Source organism: Manacus candei, unplaced genomic scaffold (genome assembly GCF_025592945.1).
Source record: "Manacus candei isolate 608988 ecotype Guabito, Panama unplaced genomic scaffold, ASM2559294v1 h1tg000014l, whole genome shotgun sequence".
NCBI lineage: Eukaryota > Metazoa > Chordata > Aves > Passeriformes > Pipridae > Manacus > Manacus candei.
In genome coordinates, this window is record NW_026138062.1 from 55,206,189 (window position 1) to 55,230,829 (window position 24,641).

Below are 24,641 nucleotides of genomic sequence, written 5' to 3' on the forward strand. Positions count from 1 at the left end.
TCAGTGTGATCTCCCATTAAAAGCCCAAGTGAAGAGGAATTAACTACATGGTATTCTCCTCCTACATGGCTACTCTAGCTACTAATCACAGCTGCCATGGCGATAGCCAAATCTCTCTTCTGTTCTGACAGTGTCCTTTTGTGAATTGATTGATAATTGCTGCTGAAGCTAGCTACAGCTACCCCATACTACCAAAACACCGTACCTAGTGCCTCTTTGAACATTACTCCCCCTGAAATCTCCTGGACTCAAAGCCATATCCATCTCAAATATGTCAAGGAACTCTGGACTGGTTGGTTTAGTCTCACCAAACGTGAAACACTGACACTCCTAGGTTGTCCTGTAGTTGGTTAAATAGTCTTATTCAGCCATCCAGAACAGAAACAGTTAAGTCATTGCAGAGGCACTGTGACCACTGTAACCACCTTTCCAGGTGGTTATCACCAGTCAGTGATTCTCATCGAGACATGGAAACATCCAATACTAGACTTCACAATACTAGATCACAAATTTGCCACCCCTCCTAGTAGAGACCAACAAGCAAAAATCACTGATCAAGCATCACCTGACCAAACTTAGTTTTATCTCATTTATATTTTCTTAGTTATTTCACATTTGTATTTAAAACATTTCACAAAGATTCTCTTAACGTACTCAGAATTAAATACTGCACAGGGAGCTGCCCATGAAAATCTTTGCTATTCCTAAGTAGACCACCCATCCTGAATGTGTAGTTATTTTTGTGCCATTCAATTTGTGCAATAAAAGCAAACTCTTGATCTAGTTGAAGCCCATGTAAGAACTCTTTCTCATGATGTTCCCTTCCAACAGCAAGAGGACAAATATACTGAAGCCAGTGTGTAGCAATCACAGTGCTCCCAAAACACTTGCAAACAATCTGGACAGAATTATTGGGTTTGCTTCAACAACTGTACAGAGATAGAGCTGGGGGTTTACTGGTTTGGGTTTTTTCTTTTATGTTAATTTTCTCTCCTTTTTCACTACAGGTTAGAACCCTAGAAGAATAACATGAGGATCAACAGCACTGAAATACCTGAATTTTAGTCCAACGGTAGAGAAACATCCCAGTGTAGGCTTTTTCATTTACTTAATCAGATTAAGTGTGAATAAATATTTTTCCTGTTCCCTATTAATGGGAAAAGTGGTCCCAAAATTGCATTAACTTCTGACATGGGTGTCTGAAATGCGAACATTTCAGTTGGAAAGATTGCAGTATTTCAACCCTACTACAGTACTGAATGGTTCCCAACAGGTTTGTTTTTAAAAAGGGGTTAGGTTTTAGGTGCTGAGGCACCTGAAATTTTTTTCAAGTACTCAGCATGTAGCAGGTTTCACTGAAGTCAACTGTGAATTCTCTAAGAGAGTTGCTGACCAGCTCTGGTCTTCTAAGTCTCTGTTTGCTTTCACAATCATAAGCTTAACTTTCTGTGTGTTCACCTGCCTTTAATTAGCTGCAGACACCAGATGAGGGTTATGAGTACACAGTTACACTTGACAGAGAGGGATTCTGCTTATATCCTCTTGTTCACTGTCAGACATGAGGACCTTCAAATGCTTGTCTTTCTTCAGAGTGGGAGACTGAGCCACTTAGAGATGGCCTTTTCCCCCTCCTTGTTCCTACTTACACAGCAGTGACTAAGAGAAACATCTCAGGCTCTTTTTGTGAGCCATCTTATTTGTGTATCTGAATGCAGTTCTGCTTCCTGTTTATGAATGAATTCATTTCCACCAGGTGATTTTCTGTGCTTCATCCTTTTTCCAACATTGACATCCTGAGAGAGATGGGGAATTTTCCTTGATACATGCACGTGATTTGTTCTCTCAACACTTCAGAGTGACTGAGAATCCCATGACTGGGGATTAATAATAGCTTTCACCAGTGTGAAATGTGAATGCCAGTTTTGTACTCTCTCATTCACACTCTTGAGACACATATTCTGATACAGATTTAAGCTGGCCCTGTACTTGCAATTGCTTTCCTGCTCAGGTTTGTAAATCCAGGGAATTTCACCTAAGAAAGGGCAAGTTGATGTACCCAAAGATATCAGAATGCTAGTGTATCAGTGGATTGTTGGCACAGGATAGACCTCTTCCATTTAAAGCATATGCTGAGCTCTCAGTAGCCACCCCAGTACTGCATTAGTACAGGCCAGTCACAAGTGATACTAATCAGAGAACCAGAGGGCAAGTTCAGCAGGGGAGCCTGTGTCAGCAGCTATGAAAGGACAACTTTCCACCACCTAAAAGACCTTTTTTTCCAAGAATTCTTCCCTAATACCAGTGACAGCAAATGGAGACAAAGGTGAAGGAATTCCCCCTCTTCCAACTTAAGAGCAGAGGAAACACCTGTCATCCTAATGACTCTGCATCTCAAGCCACTCTTTTATACCTTTACAACCTTCTCACCAGTCCCTGAGTTCATGTGCACCTGTGGCTGTGTTTTTTATCCCAGGCCTCCCAGAGGATCATCAAACAGCAGCTCATTACATAGGTTCCATAGCACCTATCTCTGTGTCACTAAGGTAAACAGGGCACATCATATGGAGGCACAGTCAGCCATCCCCTTTTGGTACCTGGTTTTGGGATCTCTCTCCTCACTCACCGTGGCTGAGGGTGCACTGTGGTGTCACAAGCCACCTCTCCATTTGTAACACTTTTCTTTGTTTTCCCAGTGAGCTTGCCCATTTCAGCAGCAGCTGACATGGAAACCAGATGTCAACTGAGTTTACCAACAAAATTTATCATCCTACAGTGCATCCTCTTCCTCCCACTGCAGTAATTCCTCTTATGAGACTCTCTTATGAGGGTCTTCTCTGGGAGGAGTAAAGAAAAAGAACAGAATACAATGAAAGAGAACAGAATAGGTCAGGATGGAGACATGTTTGAGTGGAGCTGTTTGATCACAAGTTTCACCCATATCCGGACAAATATAAAATTAGAGAGGCACCCAGAAACAGCTGGCAGAGCTGTATGAAGGTTGCTACTTCTGTAAAGAGTCTGAGACCCACCTGCTGGAATTGGAGTACAACATGCTCCTGTAAATTACCCAGACTCCGCAGAATCAAGTGAACAATCAGCCCCCCTGACAAAGTTATTTACAAACAACAGTTACTCTAAGAGGTGTGGTTATTACACCTGAGGTGCTGCCTAAAGACTGAGCAACTGAACTGTTTGCTTTTTGCACACTTGCTAGTAATAGAGAACCTAAGTCAAAAACAGCACTCAGCAAAAACTGGGATGCAAATTAAAATCCACATGAAATGTGGTTAGAAATTCAGGTTAGAAATGCAGGTTAGAAATTCAGCTTTGAGTACCCAAGTCAGACATGGAGGCCCAACAGCCAGCAAGGTAACTAGAAGCTGCCTCCACATCCACCAAACCTGTGATTACTGGTAAAAAACACAGCATGTACTACAAACTAATAGCTTACCAGAGCAGCAGAGCCTTGCTCACTTTATCCTGCCTCTCTGCCCCTGCTGAGAAAATAAACTCATTTGTCTGATACAGGACAAGTACAACATTGCAACAATCCAGTGCAATTTCTAAAAACTGGATCAAGTACAATGCAAACAACCCACACTTCTCCGCTCAGTCTGCCAGCTCTGCAGAACAGCACAATCCCGGGTGGCAGCCCTTTCATTTGCTCCCACTAATTTTATTCCCTGAAAAAAATCCTTTCAAAACTGACAAACAGGGCAAGGCAGCTGAGGCTTTACTAGACAAATATCAGGACAAAACACTGTGAACAAAATAGTCTTGTAGGGCATATATAAATATTCCTTTAACAGAGTACAGACGTGTTTCTCCCCATCCCACTAAAAAACTGAGCAGCTGTAGACCAAGTTCTCACACTTGAGCAGAAGTCACTGAGCTTGTCCAGAGGCCACAAGCCATGAACAGGTGTCAAACCAGTATGAAATCTTGCCGGCTGCCTTCCCTGGACAGGGCATGGTCTCACCAGCAATCCATGTGCTGGATTCCATTGAATCTGTGCTGCCAAAATGAGCTGATCTCTTTCATAGGATAATCAGCTCAGTTGCTAAGGGGCATTCCCCTGGAGGCAGAGCATGTGCCTTTGACAGTCACCTCAGAAACAGTCCAAATGCATACATTTGCAACAGACTACAGATAGTTCACCTCAGAGACAACCATTCTGAGTTAGGTTTACAAGCTGGTTATACCACATAGGGAGGGGACAGACTTTGTCCCAGCCACTGGACATCAGCACAGATGTTCAGCCACAAGAATGCTTCCATGGCCAGCACTGAGGTTACATGACTCTATCCAGGTGCTCTAGGTCTTGGGCAGCAAATGCTAGAGCACTGCAAGAACCATCTTCTCTTTCTTCTTCCTCTTCCTCCTTTTCTCCTCAAAACGTTCAGTGGCATCAGCAAAAAATGTCACCTCATCCTTGGCCTCAATCTCCCTCTTCAGGAACTGGAGCCCTGCCATGTTGAATCCCAGCACATCCTGCAGAGACAGACCAGCACCACACTGTTAGGCACATCTCAAGCTCATTAGGGAGCACAGGGTCCTGCACTGGCAACCCTTTGCCAAGAAATGACAAAAGCAGGGCAATCCACAGCTTTAAAGAATGCAACATTATTTAAATGTAAACTTCATCCCAGTAGGAGAACAGACAGTCCTGCACTTGGTTCCCCACAGTCCTCTATTAAGAGTAGCTATAATACATTGATTGTTCTGAAAGACAAATTGCTGACAGGCACCTGAAGCTGTCTCTGGGTAGATGCACAGTCTGCATTAAGACAGCAGCCCACAGAAAAGCCCAAGAAAAACAGAAAGTTTATTTACCTCCTACATATTTAGAAAACTAGTGAGCCAAGGCCCAAATACATATATCACATAACCAAGAGTAAATGAGGAACAGAGCACAGCTAGGCTCACATAAGGAAGAACATAAGGAAAAGGCAGCCTATTTTGCAAAGGAGGATGGTTTAATTTAAATGGGCTCAGACCCCCAACCAACTTTCCCAGTGGACACCACGGACAATACAGGCTCACAAACATTGGCCCATCCTGTTATTCTAGATCCTGGAGCAGGGGAGGGTGCAACACTCACCCGGGCCTCACTGACTCTGGAGATGGTAGTTTTCTTCAGATCTTCTATCACTGTCACCAGCATGTGGTTGCCTGTGATCTGCCCGAAATGTATCCTGGGAACAAAGCAGGCAGTGATGTATTGCAGCATTGTTCTTAGAAACATCAGAAAGCCCGTCTCCTGAGCCTCTATGTGTTCCAGACATACTTTTTTTCTTAAATTAGGCGTCCCCAGACCAGCACTATAACAGGCATGGACAGATTTATCTGGAAAAGCTATTTTCTGAAGTCTAACATAGGGTGGTGCAAGGAGAAAATCTCTCTGAGGACACGAGCTCTACACAATGACTGCCACCAACAGTGCCACTTCAGACTTGATGTAGGATCTTTCCTACCAATGAGACTTGGGGCACCAGGAGCAGCAACCCCATCTGGGCATGTTAACACTGCAGTCCATTCCCACACACCATTCACTGTGGGCTGCTGTGATTCCTTACCTCCTGCAGAGGCCACATGTTTATTCTCAAGGATGCTTCCCAAGAAGTTCAGACCCAGAAATGTATAAGAAAGCCGAGATACTGTCTGGGCAGATAAAGGACTCACTTGAGCAGGAAGAGAAGAGCTCGGCACAGGAGTTCAACATCTGAACCCAGGTGAATATATTCATTGAAGAGTCTGAGCAGGTCAGGGACATAGGAGAAGGGCAGCACCAGGAGAGACTCTTCCAGTTCACTGAGGAAAAAGCAAAGGGACAGAAGCATTAGTCTCAGCCACTGCAGTGCTACATATGAGCAGGAAAGACTTCCATATTGGTAGGTTCTGGTACAAAAGCTGTGCTAAGCATTCCTCATGGCCAGTCTGTGACTGCCCACAAAGCACAGTGCATATGCACAGACTACAGCCCAGCAGGCATCTTCTGGCACAGGGAGCAGGCACACAGCCTTACCTACTCAGCATTCCCAAACTACTCTCCACATACATGTACATCTCCAACCAGGCAACCCACATTCACAAGCTTCATCCCACACTTCCCATGGAAGGAACAATTTCCAATCCCCAATTCCATTCCCAAAAGAGGCTGCCAGGAACAGTAACTCCAGGCTCTCTAGCACTGCCCATACCTAGCATGAAAGACCATTCAAGGACCCCAGCCAGTCCCAGGCCTAGAAATTCAATAATCAGTTACAAATCTGTTCAGCAATAAGGCTCTTTGGACTCACCTTGACTTGACCTTCTTGAAAACTTCTAGCACATATGCAGAAGGCTGTAACAGGAAAGACACCAACTCTGCTTATCAAGAAACATTCCATGACCAACATGCCTTAAGGCCCATTTCACACAGTTAAAGACACACAATTGCATCTTGTGAAACAGACAGCTCAAGCTTAGTAGAACAAAGAGGAAACTCCTTCAGCTTCAGTCAGCTGAGAAGTTCGCCCGCCTTAAAACACAGACCCAGCCTTCTCAGAATGCTCTACACTGGTGAAGAATATTGTGAAAAATCTAGTTTATATTCAACAAGCTAAATCATCTCAATTCACTTCAATGAATCCTGTAAAAACTGGGAAAAAAGTTTGGTGAAACAAACAAATTATACATATAAAACCTTAACGCAAACTCATCTCCCAATGACTTAAGTCCTGCTACTCCGGTTAATGTGCTGAAAGCATTTGGCAAATGCAGAGCAGAACTGGGAATTGCCAAAGTGCCTAACTATTAAGTCATAGGATTTCATTAACTTCTGTTCAGTCTATCCAACTTATAATTAAAATAGACACATAGTTATGGAGTGACAGAAAGGCTCTTGCAAGGTGATTACAGGTAGTTAGAAGGAAAACAGAAGGCTGTTTCATCTGGCATTGACATGCAGCTTTGAGCAACCTGGTCTAATGGAAGGTGTCCCTACTCATGGCGAGGGGTTGGAACTAGATGGTCTTTAAGGTCCCTTCCAACCCAAACAATTTTATGACTCCATGAAAAGGGGAAAACAAAAAAACAAGGATCTTCCCAAGGGTACTTAAAAACACAGTCTAGGAGTCCACATTAGAATAAATCAGGAAAACAAAAACTAATCTACTCAGAGTAGTGGATTTTTACTTATCAATGAAATCCACGAATCCATACCTGTGTATTTTGCAGGATGTCAAAAATTCTCAGAATTTAGTAAAAACTGTTGTGTAGTAGTACAGCATTAGTGAGTTAAGGCACCAGCTGTAGCCTGCAAAACCTGGACTTTTAACTACCATACAGAATTTTTTCAATGTAAATTCTTCAGGAATAGAAACACAATCCATAACTGCTGTACAAATGCCACATGTCAACCCAGGTAGCTACAACACAGCCCTGCCTGTGGTTACAGCTGTACAGGCAGATTCCTGATTTAGGATCAGGAAGCCTTCATGTGCTTCCAGCTCCTGCTTCCTGAGTCAAGGCAACACAGTAGGTATGTTGGGACAAACAGTCCACGGGTAGAGTTTCTCCCAAGAAAGAGAATTAGCAACTGTCAGCCTATGAAGTACTTTAGTTCGTGGTCTGACACACTGATGCTCATCATGGTCAAGTAACCACATAACAGGACACATCATGATTTGCACCTATGTTTTTACCCAGCAGCCTAGCACTTGGACTAGCATATTCTCCAAGACTTCGGAAGCAGGTCCAAACTCCCTTTTCTGTACAGTGGATTCAATTAAACATCATCCACCTGCAAAGAAATTGCTAGCTACTGAGCCACAAGATTTCATTCCCCCCTCTTTAACCCTGATGGGGTTAAACTTTTGTAACACACATGCAAGATACTAAAAAATAATTTAAAAAATCCACCAAAACTCCACAATCGTGAAAAACCCAAATTATGTTCGCTTTGCACAAACCGAAGTGCCAAGTTTTCAAGTTGGATCAAGCAGTTCTTTCCCACAGCAACCCAGTGTTTTGGTTCAGCCAGCAAACCAACCAGCCCCACTCAAGCTGAGAAAGAACCTCAGCCTGTGGCCTGGGCATTCCACTTACCGTAATATTGCCATAGGCACGGAGGATGGGGTTGACAGGAAAGGGAACCTGGAGATACAGAATGGGTTAGAATGAGGAAGGTGTGTGTGTACAAATGCATATTCAGACCAAATTTTCATCCATAGTAGAAGAGAGCTTTTACTGAGTGTCTTCCTGCAATTCCCACACCCCCATCCTCTCCAGAACGTCACTGAAGGCCTCATTTGCAGCCACTAGACAATCTCATTCTCAGAAGCATATGACTAACTCAAACACGTATGAATTTTCTTCCACTTCTTGTCACTTTTCCCCCTTACATCAAAGCCCCTTATTTAGCAGGGATTGTTGAGATGAAGGCAAAGACTAGGCTTTAGGATGAATTTGCAGCAGCACACTCTTCCATGGACAAAACGTAGATCCTACTATGGCTTTAAACATAAAGATATTGGAAGGAAAGAATGCACCACTAACCATGCCTCAGAGCATGGTGCCATTTAGTTCTCCAAAAGACTTCAGCAAATATCTGCTGTTTCTGGCTATCCTGACTTTATCTGCATACTAACCACCTGAGCTGGAAGGATACACTCAACACACACTGGGATTGGTACCTTCCTCAGTCTTTTACCTCTTTCCCTGCAGCTTTGCATATGGCATTGTGTTCCTTTAGTTTTGCCATCTCTTCTCTGTACAGCTCGATAGCTTCCATGATCCTCTCAGCCTGTGCAACACAAGAACAGCACATCAGTGACACAGGACAAGCCAACTGGACAAATGGAGGTGGCAGCAGAGGGGCTGACCTGGAGCACCAGAGGGCATCTCGCCCAATAACCTCTGCTCCAGACTGCACCTGAGTACATCAATCATGTCCTGAAGACATCACACACCACCCACACTGCCCCTACTTCCCCAGGTGCTCTCTGCTGCAGCTTCAGTTCTTGCCTTGACACTGAACTTCACCCACAGCAAGCAGTACCCCTTTGAAGCACAAGCCAGGGTCAGGACATTTTGCCTATTCAGATTAAGGATTTCCTCTGTATTTACGAGAGCACCAAACCATTGAAATCTGCGGCCATGAGATTACCCACCCCCACAGCTTCCTGCTACACTTCCCTCCTCAAGCTCCACAATACATTTTCACCTTCCACAGATGCCCACGGGACTGCACAGCCCTTCAGGGAGAGGCCTGATGTCTAGAGAACATCCCAGCTGCCTTGTGCTCCTTTGGGCTTCAAACCCCACAGGGCAAGAGCAGGCCAGTCTGTCCCACACACGACAGGCAGAGAAAGCTGCAGCTACAGGAATCTCACATCTCATTCTCTGGAGAGATCTCAGAATTTCCTAGTGTGGGACTCTCTAGAGTCAGATCCTTCTCTGTCGGCCACGGAGCAGGACAGACAGCTCTTGCAGGCAGAGGCAATTTGCCCTTATGTGACAGCATGAGTTACTCTTCAAACCGATGCTCTGACCCTGTGACAGCCCCCCTAGAGCAGAGGGTGGTAAGGCACAAATCAACACTGGCAGACCCACACAACCTTACCGCTTTGATGGTTTCAATAGTCTTCTTTCCTGCCAGCCCTGTCTCTCCTTGCGTCTCTCCAGGCACCTACAAAATACAGAGTTGCAGTTCCATCCTTCTGCAGCTGAGCAGCTGATACACGTAGGCACCCGCTGTGGTAGGCATCCTACCATAATCCATACTAAGAAAAACATCAGCCCTGTTCCCTAAACTGGTCATTTATGCGGGGAAATATAGGTTTTCCCAAGTGCACAGCTTTTCCTCCAGAACAGAGGCACTGTACTAACACCGAGCTCTGGGAGACAGGAAAATACAGTTTTTGTTCTGCCAACAGAGGCCAGGTAATCCAGTAAGTCTCAAAACAACCAGCAACAAAACCTAAGCATCTGAGATAGAGGGATCAGTCTTTCCCACCAGTCCTGCACTAGATGGACCTGGAAGCAGCTGCCAGAAGGCAGCCCTGCCTTGGTACAGAGCTGGTGTGGACCTGAACTGGGGAGATAAATAGGGCAAAAGCACAGCAAGGTTTCAGTGTCCACAGCTACTGTGTAGCAGTTTAGCCAGCTCCACACAATCTCCTGAAGCTGTCTGTGTGAAGTACCAAAGTCAAATGCATCTTGGTGCAACCACAGCTTCCACAGCACCTTCCCCCCTGCACCTCCTCAAAGCAAGAAAATTATCTTTCCTCTCTGGTACCTCTTCTATACCTCTCACAGAAATAGTTATTCCAGAGTTTGTACAGTCAGACAGACACACATTCAGATGGTGCAACTCACCACAGGCTGCTCTTCCTTTGCCACGCTCTCTTCATATTCAGCTTCTCGTTGCTACAGTGGATGGGAACACAACATATTAACAGGGGTGAGCAGGCAGCAAGGGTACAAATTCCCTCCAGACTGGATGAGCAAGGCAGCCTGCAGCTTCATGCAGCCCATTGCAAAACCAGGATAAATAAGCAGAGATCAACAGTGCCAGTGCAAAATGCCCATTTGTGGCTGGTCCCAACACCACAGGCAACTCTAGCATCTTTCAGACAAGAAGAAATTAAGGCCTCTGCTCTGGATGCAGCCCATCAAGCCGAGACAGACACCACAGCAGTTCAGCACCAGACCTCTCACCAGTCACACAGCACAGGAGTCCCAGGGTTGTCCTAGCATGCAAGAGGAAAAAGCCTCCAGTCTGCCATCTCTCATATGAATAGGCATCAATTACGTCAGCGTGTAATTCACTACTGGTGTATTCATGCCCACCTTGCTACTCAAACTTGACCCAAAACACACTTTTCTAGAATCTAGCAAAGACGTCTCTCTTTTTACCACCCTCATTCCTAGCACACCAAACACTGGGCATCAAAGTGCAGGCTCTGGGTCAGCTCTTGCAAACAGGTTGGGATAAAAAAAACCCCATACGTCTATTGCAGGTTTCTCATCTACTTCTGCTTCTGCATTTCTGCCTCCTTCCCTCACCGTGGTTTGAGAACTGCTTTAAGAAGGGGTGACAGAGACAGGCTCCTCTGAGGGATACAATGAAAAGACAAGAGTTACAAATTATTCCAATGGAATCTCCACTTGGATACATGAAATAAACACATCCACTGCCCCTATGGTGGCTCAATACTGGAACAGCTGCTCAGACAGCCTGGAAAATCTCTTTCCTTGGAGATGTCCCCGTACCAAGACAAGTATCTGAGCACCTGCTTTAAGGCTACCTTGCAGTGAGCACAGGATTGGACTAGAGACCTTTATACCTTCCCTCCTATTGAAGTCCTTCTTGGAGTCTATGAGTCCTCACAATACATGCTCAAATGGAATAGAAGGGGCTTGTTCCAGCACCCCTGAGCTCTGGGGCCTGCTACTAAGACAGAATGGACCTCTCACAGTAGGGAAAGGGGAAACCAAGACAAACCGCATTTAACAGAAGTGGTGCTTTCCATCACTCCACAACAGCCACCTGCTGAACTGCCTCCCAAACACACTTGTATCGAAAGGAGGACAAAGAATAAGAGAATATCAAAGACAGTAGCCAACAGACCTGCAGAAAACCACAACTACAGACCAAAGTCTGAGAAGCAGGAGAGAAGCAAAGCAGAGAGCAAGTTAGCCAGGCATCTGCAATGCAGGACAAGCAAGGACAGGCAACACCTGCAAGTGCTGTCTGCAGGCAGCTCAGGGCATAGTCCCATCATGCAAAAGGTGATAGACAAGCCTGGGCACCCCAACACCAGGCTGTGGTTCATAATGAGCCAGTCTGCCAAGTGTAGAGCCAGGCTCTTCCACAGTGAAAAATGAGGAAACTGCCTGCTGAAAACAGTCCTGGAAGTTGTCTTTGGCAGGAAGGATGCAACTCTCACCATCTCCCTCTCCTCTTCCAAAATAAGTGGCTCCCTCGTCCTTTCCCAGAGGCGCAGGGACTTGTCATGGGATGCTGACACCACATAGTCTCCACTGGGACTGAGTGCCAAACACCACACCTCCTGGTGATGCCCCTGCATGGTAGACAGAAGAGGTATGGCATGAACACCACCCAACTCCCACCCCTGAGGAAAATGCTGCTCATGCAGGGATAATGCTTCCTTTCAACAATCTCAAAAACTTCCTACCTCCAGGGTCTGGATATGTTCAAATTTATCTGCATCCCACTGCTTAATCTTGCTGTCCTTCCCAGCTGTGAAGAAGAGATGGGATTTCGGCACAAACTGCAGATACATCACACTGGAAGAGAAGGCGGCTCAAATTTACCCACTTGGGGAACAGTGCAGACCTTCCCCCCACTCTATGCTGGACAAAAGGATTATTGCTGGATCACAATCCCTTGGAGACAAGAGAGTCCACAGCCCAGATGCTGTAGGATTTGACCAACCTGTCATCATGGGCAAAGAGAGAACGGTGACAGTCTCCAAAATCCAAGCCCCAAATCTTCACATTCCTGTCAGCAGAGCCGGTCGCAATCAGAGTCCCATCCTACAGAGCAAAAACAGAGAGGAGGGTGTGGGTAGCTGGCTGGCAGCCCCACGAGGAACTGCTGCTGAACCAGTGACTAAGTACTGATGAGTAGGCAGGTATCTGGCCCCTGAAATACAGCCTTCTGATACCTCCACCTTCTCTCACCATGGTGGCCCATGCCTGTGGTACTGGTACAGCGCACTGACAGCACTCTGGCCCTCTTCTGAACCTCTGCAGGTATTTAATTATATCTTGATATTCTTGGCTTTCAATGAGCCTCATTTCAAAGACACCCCAGAGCAAGATGCAGCCCAAGAATGAACAGACATGAAAGCAGACAAGAGGGTGCTTCATCTCAGCACCTGGTCTCTGCTCCCACTAACAAAAAATTCAGGTTCCTCTCACATAGTTCGTAAGTTTAGCAGAGAGCAGGCAGTACCTTTTAAGCTGAGTCTAAGGAACCACAAGAGCATTTTGATTTCCACTCACTCACAAAATGCCCTGGTCAGTTCCGTCATAACCACTACTCTGGTACTCCTTCCAGGGAGCACAGAACTGCTTGCTGTGTCCCATACAGAAACTGCTGAGTTGGGAGCAAGGGGGTGATAAGAAACCATTATCCTAGAAGCCTTGCTGCTAGCAGAGGTTCTCACAATCATCCATATCACCCACTGACCCACCTAACACAGCCCTAATGATACTTACATAGCAGATGTCCATACACAGCACTGGCAGTTTGTGTCCATACAGAGAGAGGAAAAACTGAAGCAGAAGAAAGGTGACTCAGTTAGGCATGCTGAGTAGAGATGTGTAAAAATCTCAAGCTACAGGCTAGTTTTGATCTGCGTCAGGAGCTCTGTCTTTCTAGTGCTGCTCCACTTCTATTCTTGCCCTGAACAGTTTGCAGCAGGGCCATGATGGCAGAACTGAGAGAAGGGTGGAAGTACCCAAGCAAGCTGAACTTATTCTGGTGCTAATCACCAGTGCCTATGGAGTTTATTTCTCTCTGCCTATCTGTCAGCCCCAGTCTGTCCTGTGTCACTCCCTAACATTCATGTGCTAATACACAACTCACAAAACCACCACACACTGTTCACAAGGAAGGTTCTCCTCCCCCAGGTTTTGCCTCTGCTATGCCCTATTTAGTGCCACATGTGACACATCCATCTACACCCTTACAGTGCCTCACAATTCAGGAGTAACACCATGTCTGCAACGTTTAGAATGAACCTTGACACCTACAGGCTCAGAACGCTTTCCAAATGATACATGGATCTTTTCCCCAGTGTCAGCCAGCCATGGTTCTGCCAGGTTTGCTAGCAAACAGGCACCTGAAGCAGGATGCATAGTCTCTCTGATTCTTACTAGTGTTGCGCAATAAACAGACATTTTTCTTATGTATTCCTCATCTTGCAGGTTACCATTACATCACTCCCTGCACAGCCTCACAGCCCATTTGGTCTTGCACACCTTGAGCGTGTCAACATAGAAAATCTTCACAGTGCAATCCAGTAAGGAGACAGCCAGCAGTTTCTGGTTGGGGCTGTACCGCACACAGAGAACATCTTCATCCAGCTGTAAAATGCGCACATGTTTCATGGAAAGCCTGGCAACAAGAAGAGGAAAAAAACAATTGTTATCCCAAACAAACAAGTTAGGAAGAAATAGGAAGTCCCACACTGCATCCGGGGAATGCAAGTTAATTGTAACATGCAGCATCTCATTCCTCACTATGAATTTTATAAGACAGGACTGGAAATAAGCAGGCCTTGCAGGCTGATGAACTTCACTGCTAAATTTAATACTTAATGATCTGGAAGCCTATCCTGATTAGAAGCTAAACTCATACAGAAGAAAGGGATCAGAATTAGACAAGTGCCCTTCTCCAGCTAAGCTCAGGCCTTCACAAAACAGCACCAAGCTCACACTCTTCTCCACATGTTCCATACAGATGTCATGGGCACTTCTTGCAGTGCACAGCAAAGGCCAAAGCATTCATCAACAACAACAGAGACTGCAGCTCAACATAGCCCAGAAAGGTTTATTTTCTCACCTTTTCTGAATACTGCTCTCATCCTTCACAAGCTCAAACTCCCAGAACTTGACACATTTATCAGCTCCTCCTGTCACAAAGCCACGCTGCAGGGGAAAACAAAAAAGTTATTGTGAAACCAATTGCTATAATCCAGATAAATTCTACAGCAAGGAATTGCCAACACACAAGAAGGTTTTTGAAGTGTTCCACTTTCCTACAGCATTAAAATGATTAAGTGGACACCACCAGGAACACTTGCTCTGGTTAAAGCATGCATTATCCATTGGCTGAGGAGCAACAACAATTTCAAAAGCTCTAGTAAGGAGGTCTAAAACAAAGACCCCAAACAAAAATCAAAACCTGGACTGAAATGTTGGGACCGAAAGCAGTCACCTCAGCTGTAGGTAACAATGTGCATGCGTTTTCTGGGCAACTTGACACTCCCACTGTTACTGGATCACACACACCCTACCATCACCACACAAGCACAGCCTTCTAAATGAAGAACAGTTCAACATTATCCCATTTACACTACGTTCAGAACAAGAGTAAAATCTATCCTGTATGTTTTAACCTGTAGGGCGCACGAATGTCAGGCAGGTTATTGCTTGCTATTGTTTTGATTCCACTACAAAGCTCTTAGATGCTACGAGCTGCATTCTCCACCTCCCAGGATGAGGGGTTCCCATGTCTGATCAGTAGTGTAAACACAACACTGAAGGAAGGAGCTACACAAAAAGACATGCTACAGATGATACTTAGAAAGGTGGCTAAGTTACCTGGTCTGGTGAAAGAGCAATGGACCACACTGCCCCATCGTGAGCATTAAGTGTCTCTATCAGACTCCCAGAAGCCAGGTCATACAGCTGCAGCTTCCCTGTCTGGGGAGAAAGATACATCACAGACGACAAATCAGCCCCTCCGCTCACAACTCATGATAGCTCCCTGCCATCCATCTCCCCAGTAGCCAGCTTCATTAGATGACTGTTACAAAGAGGACCAAACTCCTGATCTCCGTCAGGGATGTCGGAGCTCTCCCCAGATGTTCAGTTCAAGCTAAAAGAACTCCATAAAGAGTTTGGGAACAGAGCAGAACCTGTCAGAGAGGTTTTTACACCTAAAACAGAGTGCTCCACATCAGGAGACACAGTGCATTTTCTGTGAGGCTGCCTTAATGACACTTTCACAACATATTTCCAGACCTGGGCAGTGTGGAGTGCAGAAGGACACTCCTTACCTTGGTGCCAATGATGACCTGCCGATCTCCCGGGACAAAGAGCGAGCAGAGCGCATACTCACAGTCCATCGTCCGGATGCACTGCAAGGTCGATCTGTGGGCAGAGACAGAGCCCAGATCCTCTTATCAGACACAAAATCTGGCCCACTCAGTGAGAGACATGCTCCAGAGTAGCATCTGCCCACAGCTGTCTTTCAGCTGGGGTCAGAAGAGACACCACCACCATCCTATGACCCAAATGCTATCCAGCATCACTGCTAAGAACATTTTCCATAAAAACATGCAATTATATAGTCCACCATCACGACTTATGGCTGTTGTGAGGAAGGACAGAGCTCCCGTCCTCCAACAGCAACTCCTGTCACTCAGGAGAGGAGAGAGGAGTATAAGGGAGAGAGTTCAAAGGTAACAGAGCTTGAAACACTGTACCACTTAGGAAACACTGGGACAACAATCTAGATCAAAGCAGAGCCTACTCAGTCTAATACTAGATCCTTCAGATAACCCACATGGTCTCAAAAGAACAGGCAGTAGCTTGTTTAGCGTAACAGTTAGTACCTCTTATTAAAAATGAAAAAAAAACAAAAAAACCCTCACAACATAATACAGTCTCTACCAGACTACTATGTATGACTTTTGCATTTAGACCTTGTGTTGCAATTTTAGGTGTACAGCTTCTCAGTTTCCCTAATAAGAAAACAAATCAAATTGTTTTCTTTTTATTTCCTTTACTTCATTCACTATTTTATCACTCTCCATTGTCTCCTCTCCCTTATCACTGCTTTTCATCTGAGTTCTGTGAGACTGACACACACAGGGCAGAGGACACTGACCCAACTGGACTACATACCTGTTCCAAATCTTTACAGACTCTGCAGCTGCTGAGAGAATGGCAATGTTGTCAGAGCTAAAAGCCAACGTTCTGACATCACTGCGGTGGCCTCCAATGGTTATCTTGGACGCACGGACAGCCTGTGGGACTTGTGCTGACAGGTCCAGGTTGTACGACTCAATGATGTTGTTCTGGAGCAACAGTACGATCTTCAGCTCTCCTTTTGGAGAGAGAATCAAGTCAAATGACCTGTTTGATCAGACAAAATCAGAGCTGTACACAGGGGCAATAAGGCAAACTGTAGGAGGGATCAAATATCAAGGTCAAATGATACAGTACACAAATGACAGAGCACATCCAACAGGCAAGTGCACGCTAAGACGCAGAAGTGTGCGGAAGAGTGTTAATGGACTGGAGATCACGGTAGGCCTCTCCCCAGCTCCAAGCTAAACAAATGTCAAAGGGGAAATTTCTTCCACCTCTCCCCCTATCGAGTTGTGCAGAGCTCTCCCCAGGTAGCTGCATAACCATTGCTCAGGCTCTATCACAGGCTCACTCACTTGATTTTCGAAGAAGCTTTGACATTAGTGACCCGCTGAATCTCCTCTTGCAGGCTCAGCTCCACACTCCTTTCAGGCACCTCTTCAGATTTCTGTCTACAAATGTCAGATAAAGGAGGAGAGTCAAGTGACCCATCACAGCCAACACAAACTAACACAGAGACACAGAACAACATAAAGTAATCGCTTAGCCTGCCGAAAATAATCTCTCTCTTATCCAGCAATGCCAATCACATTTAGGAACAGGGTGAGACAGTGAAGTTTGTGCCGGTATGAAGACTACTAAAGAGAAAATCTGTCCTAAAAAAGGCAACCTCGTCTGGAGCCAAAGCACTTGAACAAGGCATGTGAGAAATACGGATGCAAAACAGGCAACAGAAAGCTGTGTTCGAGAGTGAGAGCAGCTTCTGCTCATCTCCTACCACCCACCAAAAGTCCTCAGCCATTGCCAAAATGCATCTCCAGATTTACACACCCTGTGCTTTAGTTTCTACCCTGGAGTCAGACCTCTCCCTAAGGGCAGCTCTGAGGCACCTGTTAAGTGCCAGGATATGCAGAGACACACTTAACACTAAGAAAACATTAAGAAAGCTCTCACCTGTATGTAAGCTCTCACGAGCCTCATGTAAAACAGGAGATGAGGTATCAGAGTCACTCTGACTTTTCATATGGAACTCTCATTCCTGCATGTCCTATCAAGGATTTACTTTCATGCACCAAGCAGTATAAACAGCACCTCAGTAGAGGTGAGTAGCTCTGAAAAACTTATTTTATGACCATTTCTTTGCACACATTAGCTTCTTTTTTTGCAAGGGGAAGACTCAGAAAGAAACGTCTTTACTTGGTCTCTAAGAGCAATGTTGATCAGACAAGCACCAAGGATGCACAGGAACAGCAACCCCAAAATACAACGGCTAGCAGAAACAGAATGACCAAAAGCTTGGAGTTCAACCACTGCGTAATGCTACTTGAGTGGCTTTTCTAACAGTTTTCTGGACACTGACAGCATCCAAATACATCCAAAAGACTGCTTACTTGGCTTTTTTCTTTGCTTTCTTAATTTTCTTTTCCAATTTCTTCTGCACTTCCTCTTCAGAAAGGACAGCAAACACTTCCAGAACAGCATCTGTTCCCTAGAGACAGAGCAAACAAAGTCAAAGGAGTGCAAAGCCCTGGCTGGCCCTCACAGAAATTACCCAAGGTCTCTAACAGCCTCCTCTACAGCTCAATAGCAGAGGAGCCTATTACTCACATGACAGGCCAAAAACTTGCCCATTCGGTCTGTGGCAAGAGTAACTACTCGGTCTCTCCCTTCCCGCACAATGGATCCAACTTTGCTGCACTTAACGATGCGCTATAGGGAAAGAAGAAAAATCTCTGGTCTGAAATGTCAAATGATCTTCCCAAGCAAACTCAGAAACCTGCTGACAAGGGAAGTCAAGAAGAGAAGAGGGGGAAATGAATCTAAAAGGTCTTGGTAGAACAGCTAGTAAGGACAGTCGAGACAAAACAAGCATCTGTGTGAGCTACAAAGCTTATCTCCTTATATTTTGTTGCATTTTAACTGAAAAATAATCATTGACAGTCTCAGTGGAAGAATACCTTAAATTTATTGGCAAACCACAGCCATTTAAGAGACAGAGATGAATTTTTATGCTACAAAGGCACCAGAACTTAGTTCCTCTGTCAGTAGAGGCAGAGAGGGTGACAACAAAGACTCTTAAACAAAGGATTGAAGGGAGAGAAATCACCTGGAGAGGAAGTTGGAAAATTCTTTAACAAGGTATCTACCACAACTACAAGCGATGTGAAATCTGAGCCATACCCTAGAAAGTTCCACCAGAAAGAAAGATTCAGTAAAGCCTCCAGCAGCAGCACAAGTAAAAATGGCTTTCTGCAATCAAATCTCACATCATACTTCATTATGGTACAACTCTGACCTCCCAGTTTCTGCAAAGCTCAGCATCAGCACTGCCAACCAGCCAGTAACTGTCTTAATCCTGTGTTATTTGATCAAGGAGCTCTATTAGCAGAGTTAAACTTTAAACATCTGCTAGTCCTCCTCTTTCAGTGGAGAATAATGTGTATGTGTTTTGGCACACATAGTTCTGCTGATGTTTTGCAGGTAGATGAGGCAGCAACTGCTGCTGAGGAAGTTGTTACGGAGCAAGAGAAGAATAAGGGAGAAAAACAAGAATCACGTTTTCCCAAATAGGTTAAATATGACACTCAGGGTATAAATGGGGTTAGATATACCATCTCATAGACAGCACAGAAAACTGATCTTACTTCCTCAGGATGCTCATCCAATTCTAAGGTCTCATCCTCTTCAGTGTTTTCTTCTGTGCCAGGTGAAGGCCCTTTGCTTTTCTTGGACTCTGGCTCGTCAGGGTCTTTTACCTGTTCATGGGCAGAAAAAAAACCACCATAAGGAGTACCTTAAACCATAAGAGCTACAGCATTCTTGTTCCTGTCTCACACTTCATTTCCCTGGAGATACAATTAGTTAATGTACACCAGAGTGGCCTACAGCATGCCTGGAGGCACCAAGCACTCCATGTTCTCCTCTGATTATCATCCACCCACAAGACTGTCCCCTCTAGCCATAAGGCAGGAAGATCTGACACACTGTGGAAATCTTGTTCTGCAAGTGCTTGCAGCCTCACTTGAAAGCTAAAAACAGAGAAAACAGCAAAGCCTATCCCAAGGGCAGCTTCCGGACCCCTCAGACAGCAAAGATGTTGCTTTGGCTCTGTTTCCCAGAACATCAATTAGATTTTCATATGTACCAGTCCCACCTCAGTCCAAAGACAAGCAGCCGGACAGGGGGAAGATTGAGGGGTTACAGAGGGAGTGTCTTACCTCCTGGATGTATGTGATATCCCACACCCTCAGCTCACTGTCAGCACTCCCAGTGATCAGACGCTTCTCTTTGGATAGCAAAGCCATGCCCCAGACCTGTCCAGAGACACAGTGTGAGGAAATGGCTTATGGCTGCTTTAACTATCACAACAACAGCAGTGCATCTTTAATTGATTTATTTAAATTAATTAAACAAAAGAGAATGGTTAGCTGAGACCTCCTCTGGGGACATCTGTATCGGAATTGTCACCCACTGCATGTTGATGACAGCTCCTGGAAAGTATAGAAGTTTCTCATTTGTTCATTCCTAAAGCCTAATGACAAGTAAAATGTATGACAGTGCCAGCTTACAACTCCTGAGAGCAGGGAAAGCACAAAGTGAGCCATGTAATCCAAAGTCCCTCCACCCCAGCAGTTCCCCACATGTCCCCTTTACCTCAGTTCGGTGTCCAACAAGAGTTTTGAAGCAGTGCTGGGTATCCAGATCCCACCATTTTACCAATGTGTCTTTGCCGCTGGAACAAAGAATCAAAACTCAGCACTTGAGGAAAGACTGCCAGAGCACACATGCTTAGAAAAGTGGTAGAAATACAGAAAAAAAAAAAATCTAAAACGTGCCATAACATTTCCCAGAGCAGCTGCTCAGACACTGAATTTCACAACCTACACAAGAACAAAGTAGAGCAATGCAAAAGTACTACAAAAAGTACTACAAAAACTGCTTCCACCTCTGGGTGCAGCTGCCAGCCCCAGTGTCACACTGCCTTCTTTCTTGCTTATTCAGGATGAGAATGATTCTCCTTAGTCGCAACCAGTGCCATGCCTGTGCATTGACCAGGCTACAAGAAACACAGATCCCTTCCTCTTGAACACTCATCTGGAGTGGCTCCTCCTAACAATTACAGCTGTTTCAGTCCTTCAAAGCCCACATACCATTAGATCTCCTTGAAAACACACACATTAAGCTGCCTCAATCCTACAAGAGCATCCAAGAAAAGTAATTCCAGCATTTAAACAGGTTCTTTCAGCGCACCCTACAACAATTTAACTTTATTTTTGGTAAGTTTGTCAGAGCCTCTTTCCTCAATAAGTTTCAATTAAATCAAGATATAAATTGTTACATTACTAAGCTCCCTCAGGACAAAAAAAACTCTCTGATTACAAGTGGTATTTATTGTTAATCCACCTCTTTTGTTACATAGGATCCAAAGGCATTTGTAAATTGGACATATGAAAATACCACAAAAAATTCTGTACATGAAGGAAGGCAGTTAGTTGCTTGGGCAATAAAACAATCTAAAGTAAGGAAGCAAGACTTTGTATCTCCAGAAAAACAGGATAATATCTCTACTCTGTTAAAATAGGTAAAAAAACAGAGAGGAATTTTATCTCAATTTAGCTACTGAGAAAATTAAGAAGCATTTGTAAAGCTGACCTGCAAATATTGAAATTGCATTAAGAGATGGGTATCATCCACTAAACTGATCAAATACTACTTTTTCCATCTGAAAAAATAAAAAAAAGCTAAAGAAACTCTAATTTTACACTCAACTGATTGCATGGACTTTTCTATTAGGCTATTAGATGACATATTGATAAGTAAAAAATTACTGACACTTCAGCAAGAGTATCTTCTGTCAACCATTTATTATTAAAAGAATTTAGTCAACTCGCAGTTCATGTTGAATAACTAAAAACCAACTAAAAAAACCCCTTACCATCTTTTAATTTATTCCTATATTTACAGCTTACGAGGAAGCAATTTTTCTGTCACGTTGTTGTCTGAGTTACACATACAGACAGTTAAGTCTGGTTAATTCTTCAAGATAAACAGCAAAAATGGTTACATATATAATGAACATATCATCATCATTCCTTGTTAAAATAATTTTAAGTTGCTGCATTTACCAGCTTGTTAAACCCTTTTCTAAATACTGTTTTTTCAGTATGGCCATTTCAGCTCCACTAACCACATCTGGATTCAAGTACTGTTAAAAAATATGTGGATGTGACAAAATCAAAGATGATGGTGGATCTGAGATCTCATGAGACAAGAAGGAGAATGCAAATGGCTGTAGAACATAGGATGTCTAAATTTCAAGGAAAACCATGCCTGCTTTCCTGATCAACAACTACACTTAGCCTGGCTCACCTGGTGACCAATAGGTTCTTCTCCTTCAAGAAAAGGACTTGAGTGACAGCATCCTTGTGTCCTCTCAGCCGGTACAGACCACTCTCATTGATGACATCCCAGACGATGACTTCGGTATCCTAGAACAGAGAGAGCATCTCCAAGGTACTGGCATTTGTCTCTGCAAAACTTCTGCTACAAGACTGAAAATATCACCTGAGAGCACACTTTCTCACTCTCAACTTGAATGTCAAGGATACTTAATGCAAGTACCATTGCTTCCCAAAAGGTGCATTCAGACTAATAAATGTATTGTTATCCCAGACTGAGTCACTTTCACTATTCCTGACCTCACAAGCTTCTTCACTTTAAAATCTCTACTAGTACCCTACTCCTGCCCTGCAGCCCCTGCTGCTTTCCCAGCCCTGGGCTCCCCAACTTCAGCACTGTCTTGCTATCCTAACTCCTCTCACTGCTATCCTTTTGCTACAGGCAGAGGCCACACAACCCACTTAAAATGCTGAACATTTTAGTGCAGGTCAGCCTTCCCCATGGAGCATCTCTGTGAAAGAGCCATCCTCCGGATGAGCAACCCTCACCTTTGAGCCAGATACAAGACGGCCACCCAGATGGTCATACTGCAGTGCTGTAACTGCAGCCCTGTGTCCATTGAAAGTGATATTCATTTCTCCGCTTAGGAGGTTGAAGATACGGATTGATCCATCTTCGTACCCAACAGCCAAGTGCAACCCATCTGGAGACGGGCAGAGGCAACTGACTTCCTGCTTGAGACCCTTAAGGATAAGAACCTGCAATTTTTAGGAGACAAAACATGTATAATGTTGATAAATGATATGTCAGAGCCAGATATTTACACAGCAGAAAGAACATTCTCTACTCTTAAACTGAACATCCAACTGAGAGCTTCTGCCATTTTGTAAGTTCGTTTTTCAACTTCCTGCACCAAATACAGTGTCATTAGCCCCATTTTCCAAGGCAAACAGCAGTTAGAAGGGAAGTACTTTCTCATAAACAGGAAACTGGTGCAGAATGAAGCCTGGAACTCAGCAGTTCAGAATTCTGCCTCCGCGTTTTAAGTGCCAGAGAGCAAGAAGCATTGTATGAGAGTAAAGACTGACAGTTTCTTCCTAATTCATCCTCTCTTGCCTGGCCTTTCTCAGGAATAGAACAGAACTGCTTCCCCACAGACTGCACAAGAACATCTCCAAAACAACATACCAGCTGCCAGACTCTAGGGGCTGTGAAGTAAATCCTGATTTCAGTTTGTAGTGGACAGTAGCACTTACAGTGATTTCAGGAGACAACATGTGGCAAAGTCCTTAAAGTTACAGCTCACTGCCTTCCTATGAGATACAAATTTCACATGGGATGCCCAGTTCCACAGCCAGAACACAAACTCCATGACATCCCTGATTCATCCAAGAACTTTCACACAGCCAGCTAAACAGGGAGCAGCTTTCCAGTCACCATGACAGCAATTACTCATCCTCAACTGAGGTACTGAGGCAAATCTCAAAGGATCCACAGTGAGATCCAGCCATTTTAGGATTAAGTCAAGATAAAATAAATTACTCTCACAGTAAGAGCAGAACAGCAGGACCACCATTCCCTCCCTCTGACAACTGATGGCCACAAGGTACTATCAAAAGAAAACAAAGGTGAGAGCTGCTGCATTCGAGATATCTAAATCATCTGCAGCTGCATCTGCTCTGTGTGGCAGTGCTGTCTGTGAGATTTCAACAAATGCAAATCTTATCAAGCCCTTAAACAGAAATAAATAGTACCAAGACCTTCTTGTAAGCATCCAACATTGGAATTTATTCTGGACTATCAAAAAAATAACACTCTGCGGGATCCTTTTGGTCCAATGACCAGTTTGGGGAATTGGAAAACGACAACACGACGGGGTCAGGACACGACCGGAACTGCGGACTCGAGCCACAATCAAACCTCACACTGTGCTCGCACTACAGAAGGGGGGAAGCTGTGCAGGTGTCGCTTCTCTTCAAATACCGCCCGGTAACACAAACAGCTTTGATTCAGGTGGCCCAAAAGCCCCGCACGCTGCACCCCAGCCGTGCCCCGCCACCCATCACCCCCCGGCACCGCATCCCGGGCGGGCCCCGCTCGCACCTTCTCTCCTTTCCGCGTGTCCCACACGAACACGTGCTCGCAGCCCGGCACGGCCACGTAGCGGCCCCGCTCCCCGCGCAGCGCCACGAAGGCCACGCTGCTCCTGGCGCTCGCCACCAGCCCGAACAGCGCGGCGGGCTCGTACCGCAGGTACTGCCGCGTCAGCCCCATGGCGGCGGGAACGCGGAGGGGCGCGCGAGGGGAAGAAGGGGATGCGTGAGGAACGCGCGGAGGGAGCAGCGGCCCCACACGTGCGGCGCTCCCGGCCCGTCACCCGCCGCGCTGGAAGTGCGTCACGGCGGGCC

At 45.1% G+C, this 24,641-nt stretch overlaps 2 protein-coding genes across 10 annotated transcripts in view; one reads left to right on the forward strand and one right to left on the reverse strand.

Annotated features, from left to right (window-relative positions):
• SPAG17 (sperm associated antigen 17) overlaps positions 1-1,273 on the forward strand; it is a 95,421-nt gene extending 94,148 nt beyond the window's left edge. For 7 of the 9 annotated variants that reach the window (XM_051778622.1, XM_051778618.1, XM_051778621.1 and 4 more), the window contains one exon: positions 1,008-1,273. The gene's annotated coding sequence lies outside the window, so the exon portion shown is untranslated. The remainder of the gene's footprint in view (positions 1-1,007) is intronic. The other 2 variants (XM_051778625.1, XM_051778626.1) reach the window with 1 other exon arrangement.
• Positions 1,274-3,717: 2,444 nt separating this feature from the next.
• WDR3 (WD repeat domain 3) lies at positions 3,718-24,629 on the reverse strand. Its single transcript, XM_051778628.1, has 26 exons — positions 24,337-24,629; positions 22,782-22,991; positions 22,204-22,322; positions 20,488-20,566; positions 20,052-20,147; positions 19,479-19,589; positions 18,442-18,543; positions 18,225-18,322; positions 17,190-17,285; positions 16,648-16,878; positions 15,798-15,891; positions 15,340-15,441; positions 14,579-14,664; positions 13,996-14,131; positions 13,231-13,287; positions 12,443-12,543; positions 12,183-12,294; positions 11,934-12,068; positions 10,360-10,410; positions 9,605-9,670; positions 8,693-8,785; positions 8,089-8,136; positions 6,300-6,343; positions 5,683-5,811; positions 5,102-5,195; positions 3,718-4,491 (listed from the first exon to the last, which is right to left on the reverse strand). Exons 1-26 carry the CDS (start codon positions 24,505-24,507, stop codon positions 4,336-4,338), a joined length of 2,817 nt encoding a protein of 938 aa, XP_051634588.1. The 5' UTR covers positions 24,508-24,629; the 3' UTR covers positions 3,718-4,335.
• Between the last annotated feature and the right edge of the window lie 12 nt (positions 24,630-24,641).

Excerpts from the sequence above, each read along its gene's own strand:
- WDR3 (XM_051778628.1), bottom strand. The coding sequence starts at position 24,507 with ATGGGGCTGACGCGGCAGTACCTGCGGTACGAGCCCGCCGCGCTGTTC. Across the intron at positions 14,665-15,339 it reads TTGCTCTTTCACCAGACCAG|CGTGGCTTTGTGACAGGAGG; the intron begins GTAACTTAGCCA and ends TTTCCCCTGCAG. Across the intron at positions 5,196-5,682 it reads GCTCTTCTCTTCCTGCTCAA|GATACATTTCGGGCAGATCA; the intron begins GTGAGTCCTTTA and ends CTTTGTTCCCAG.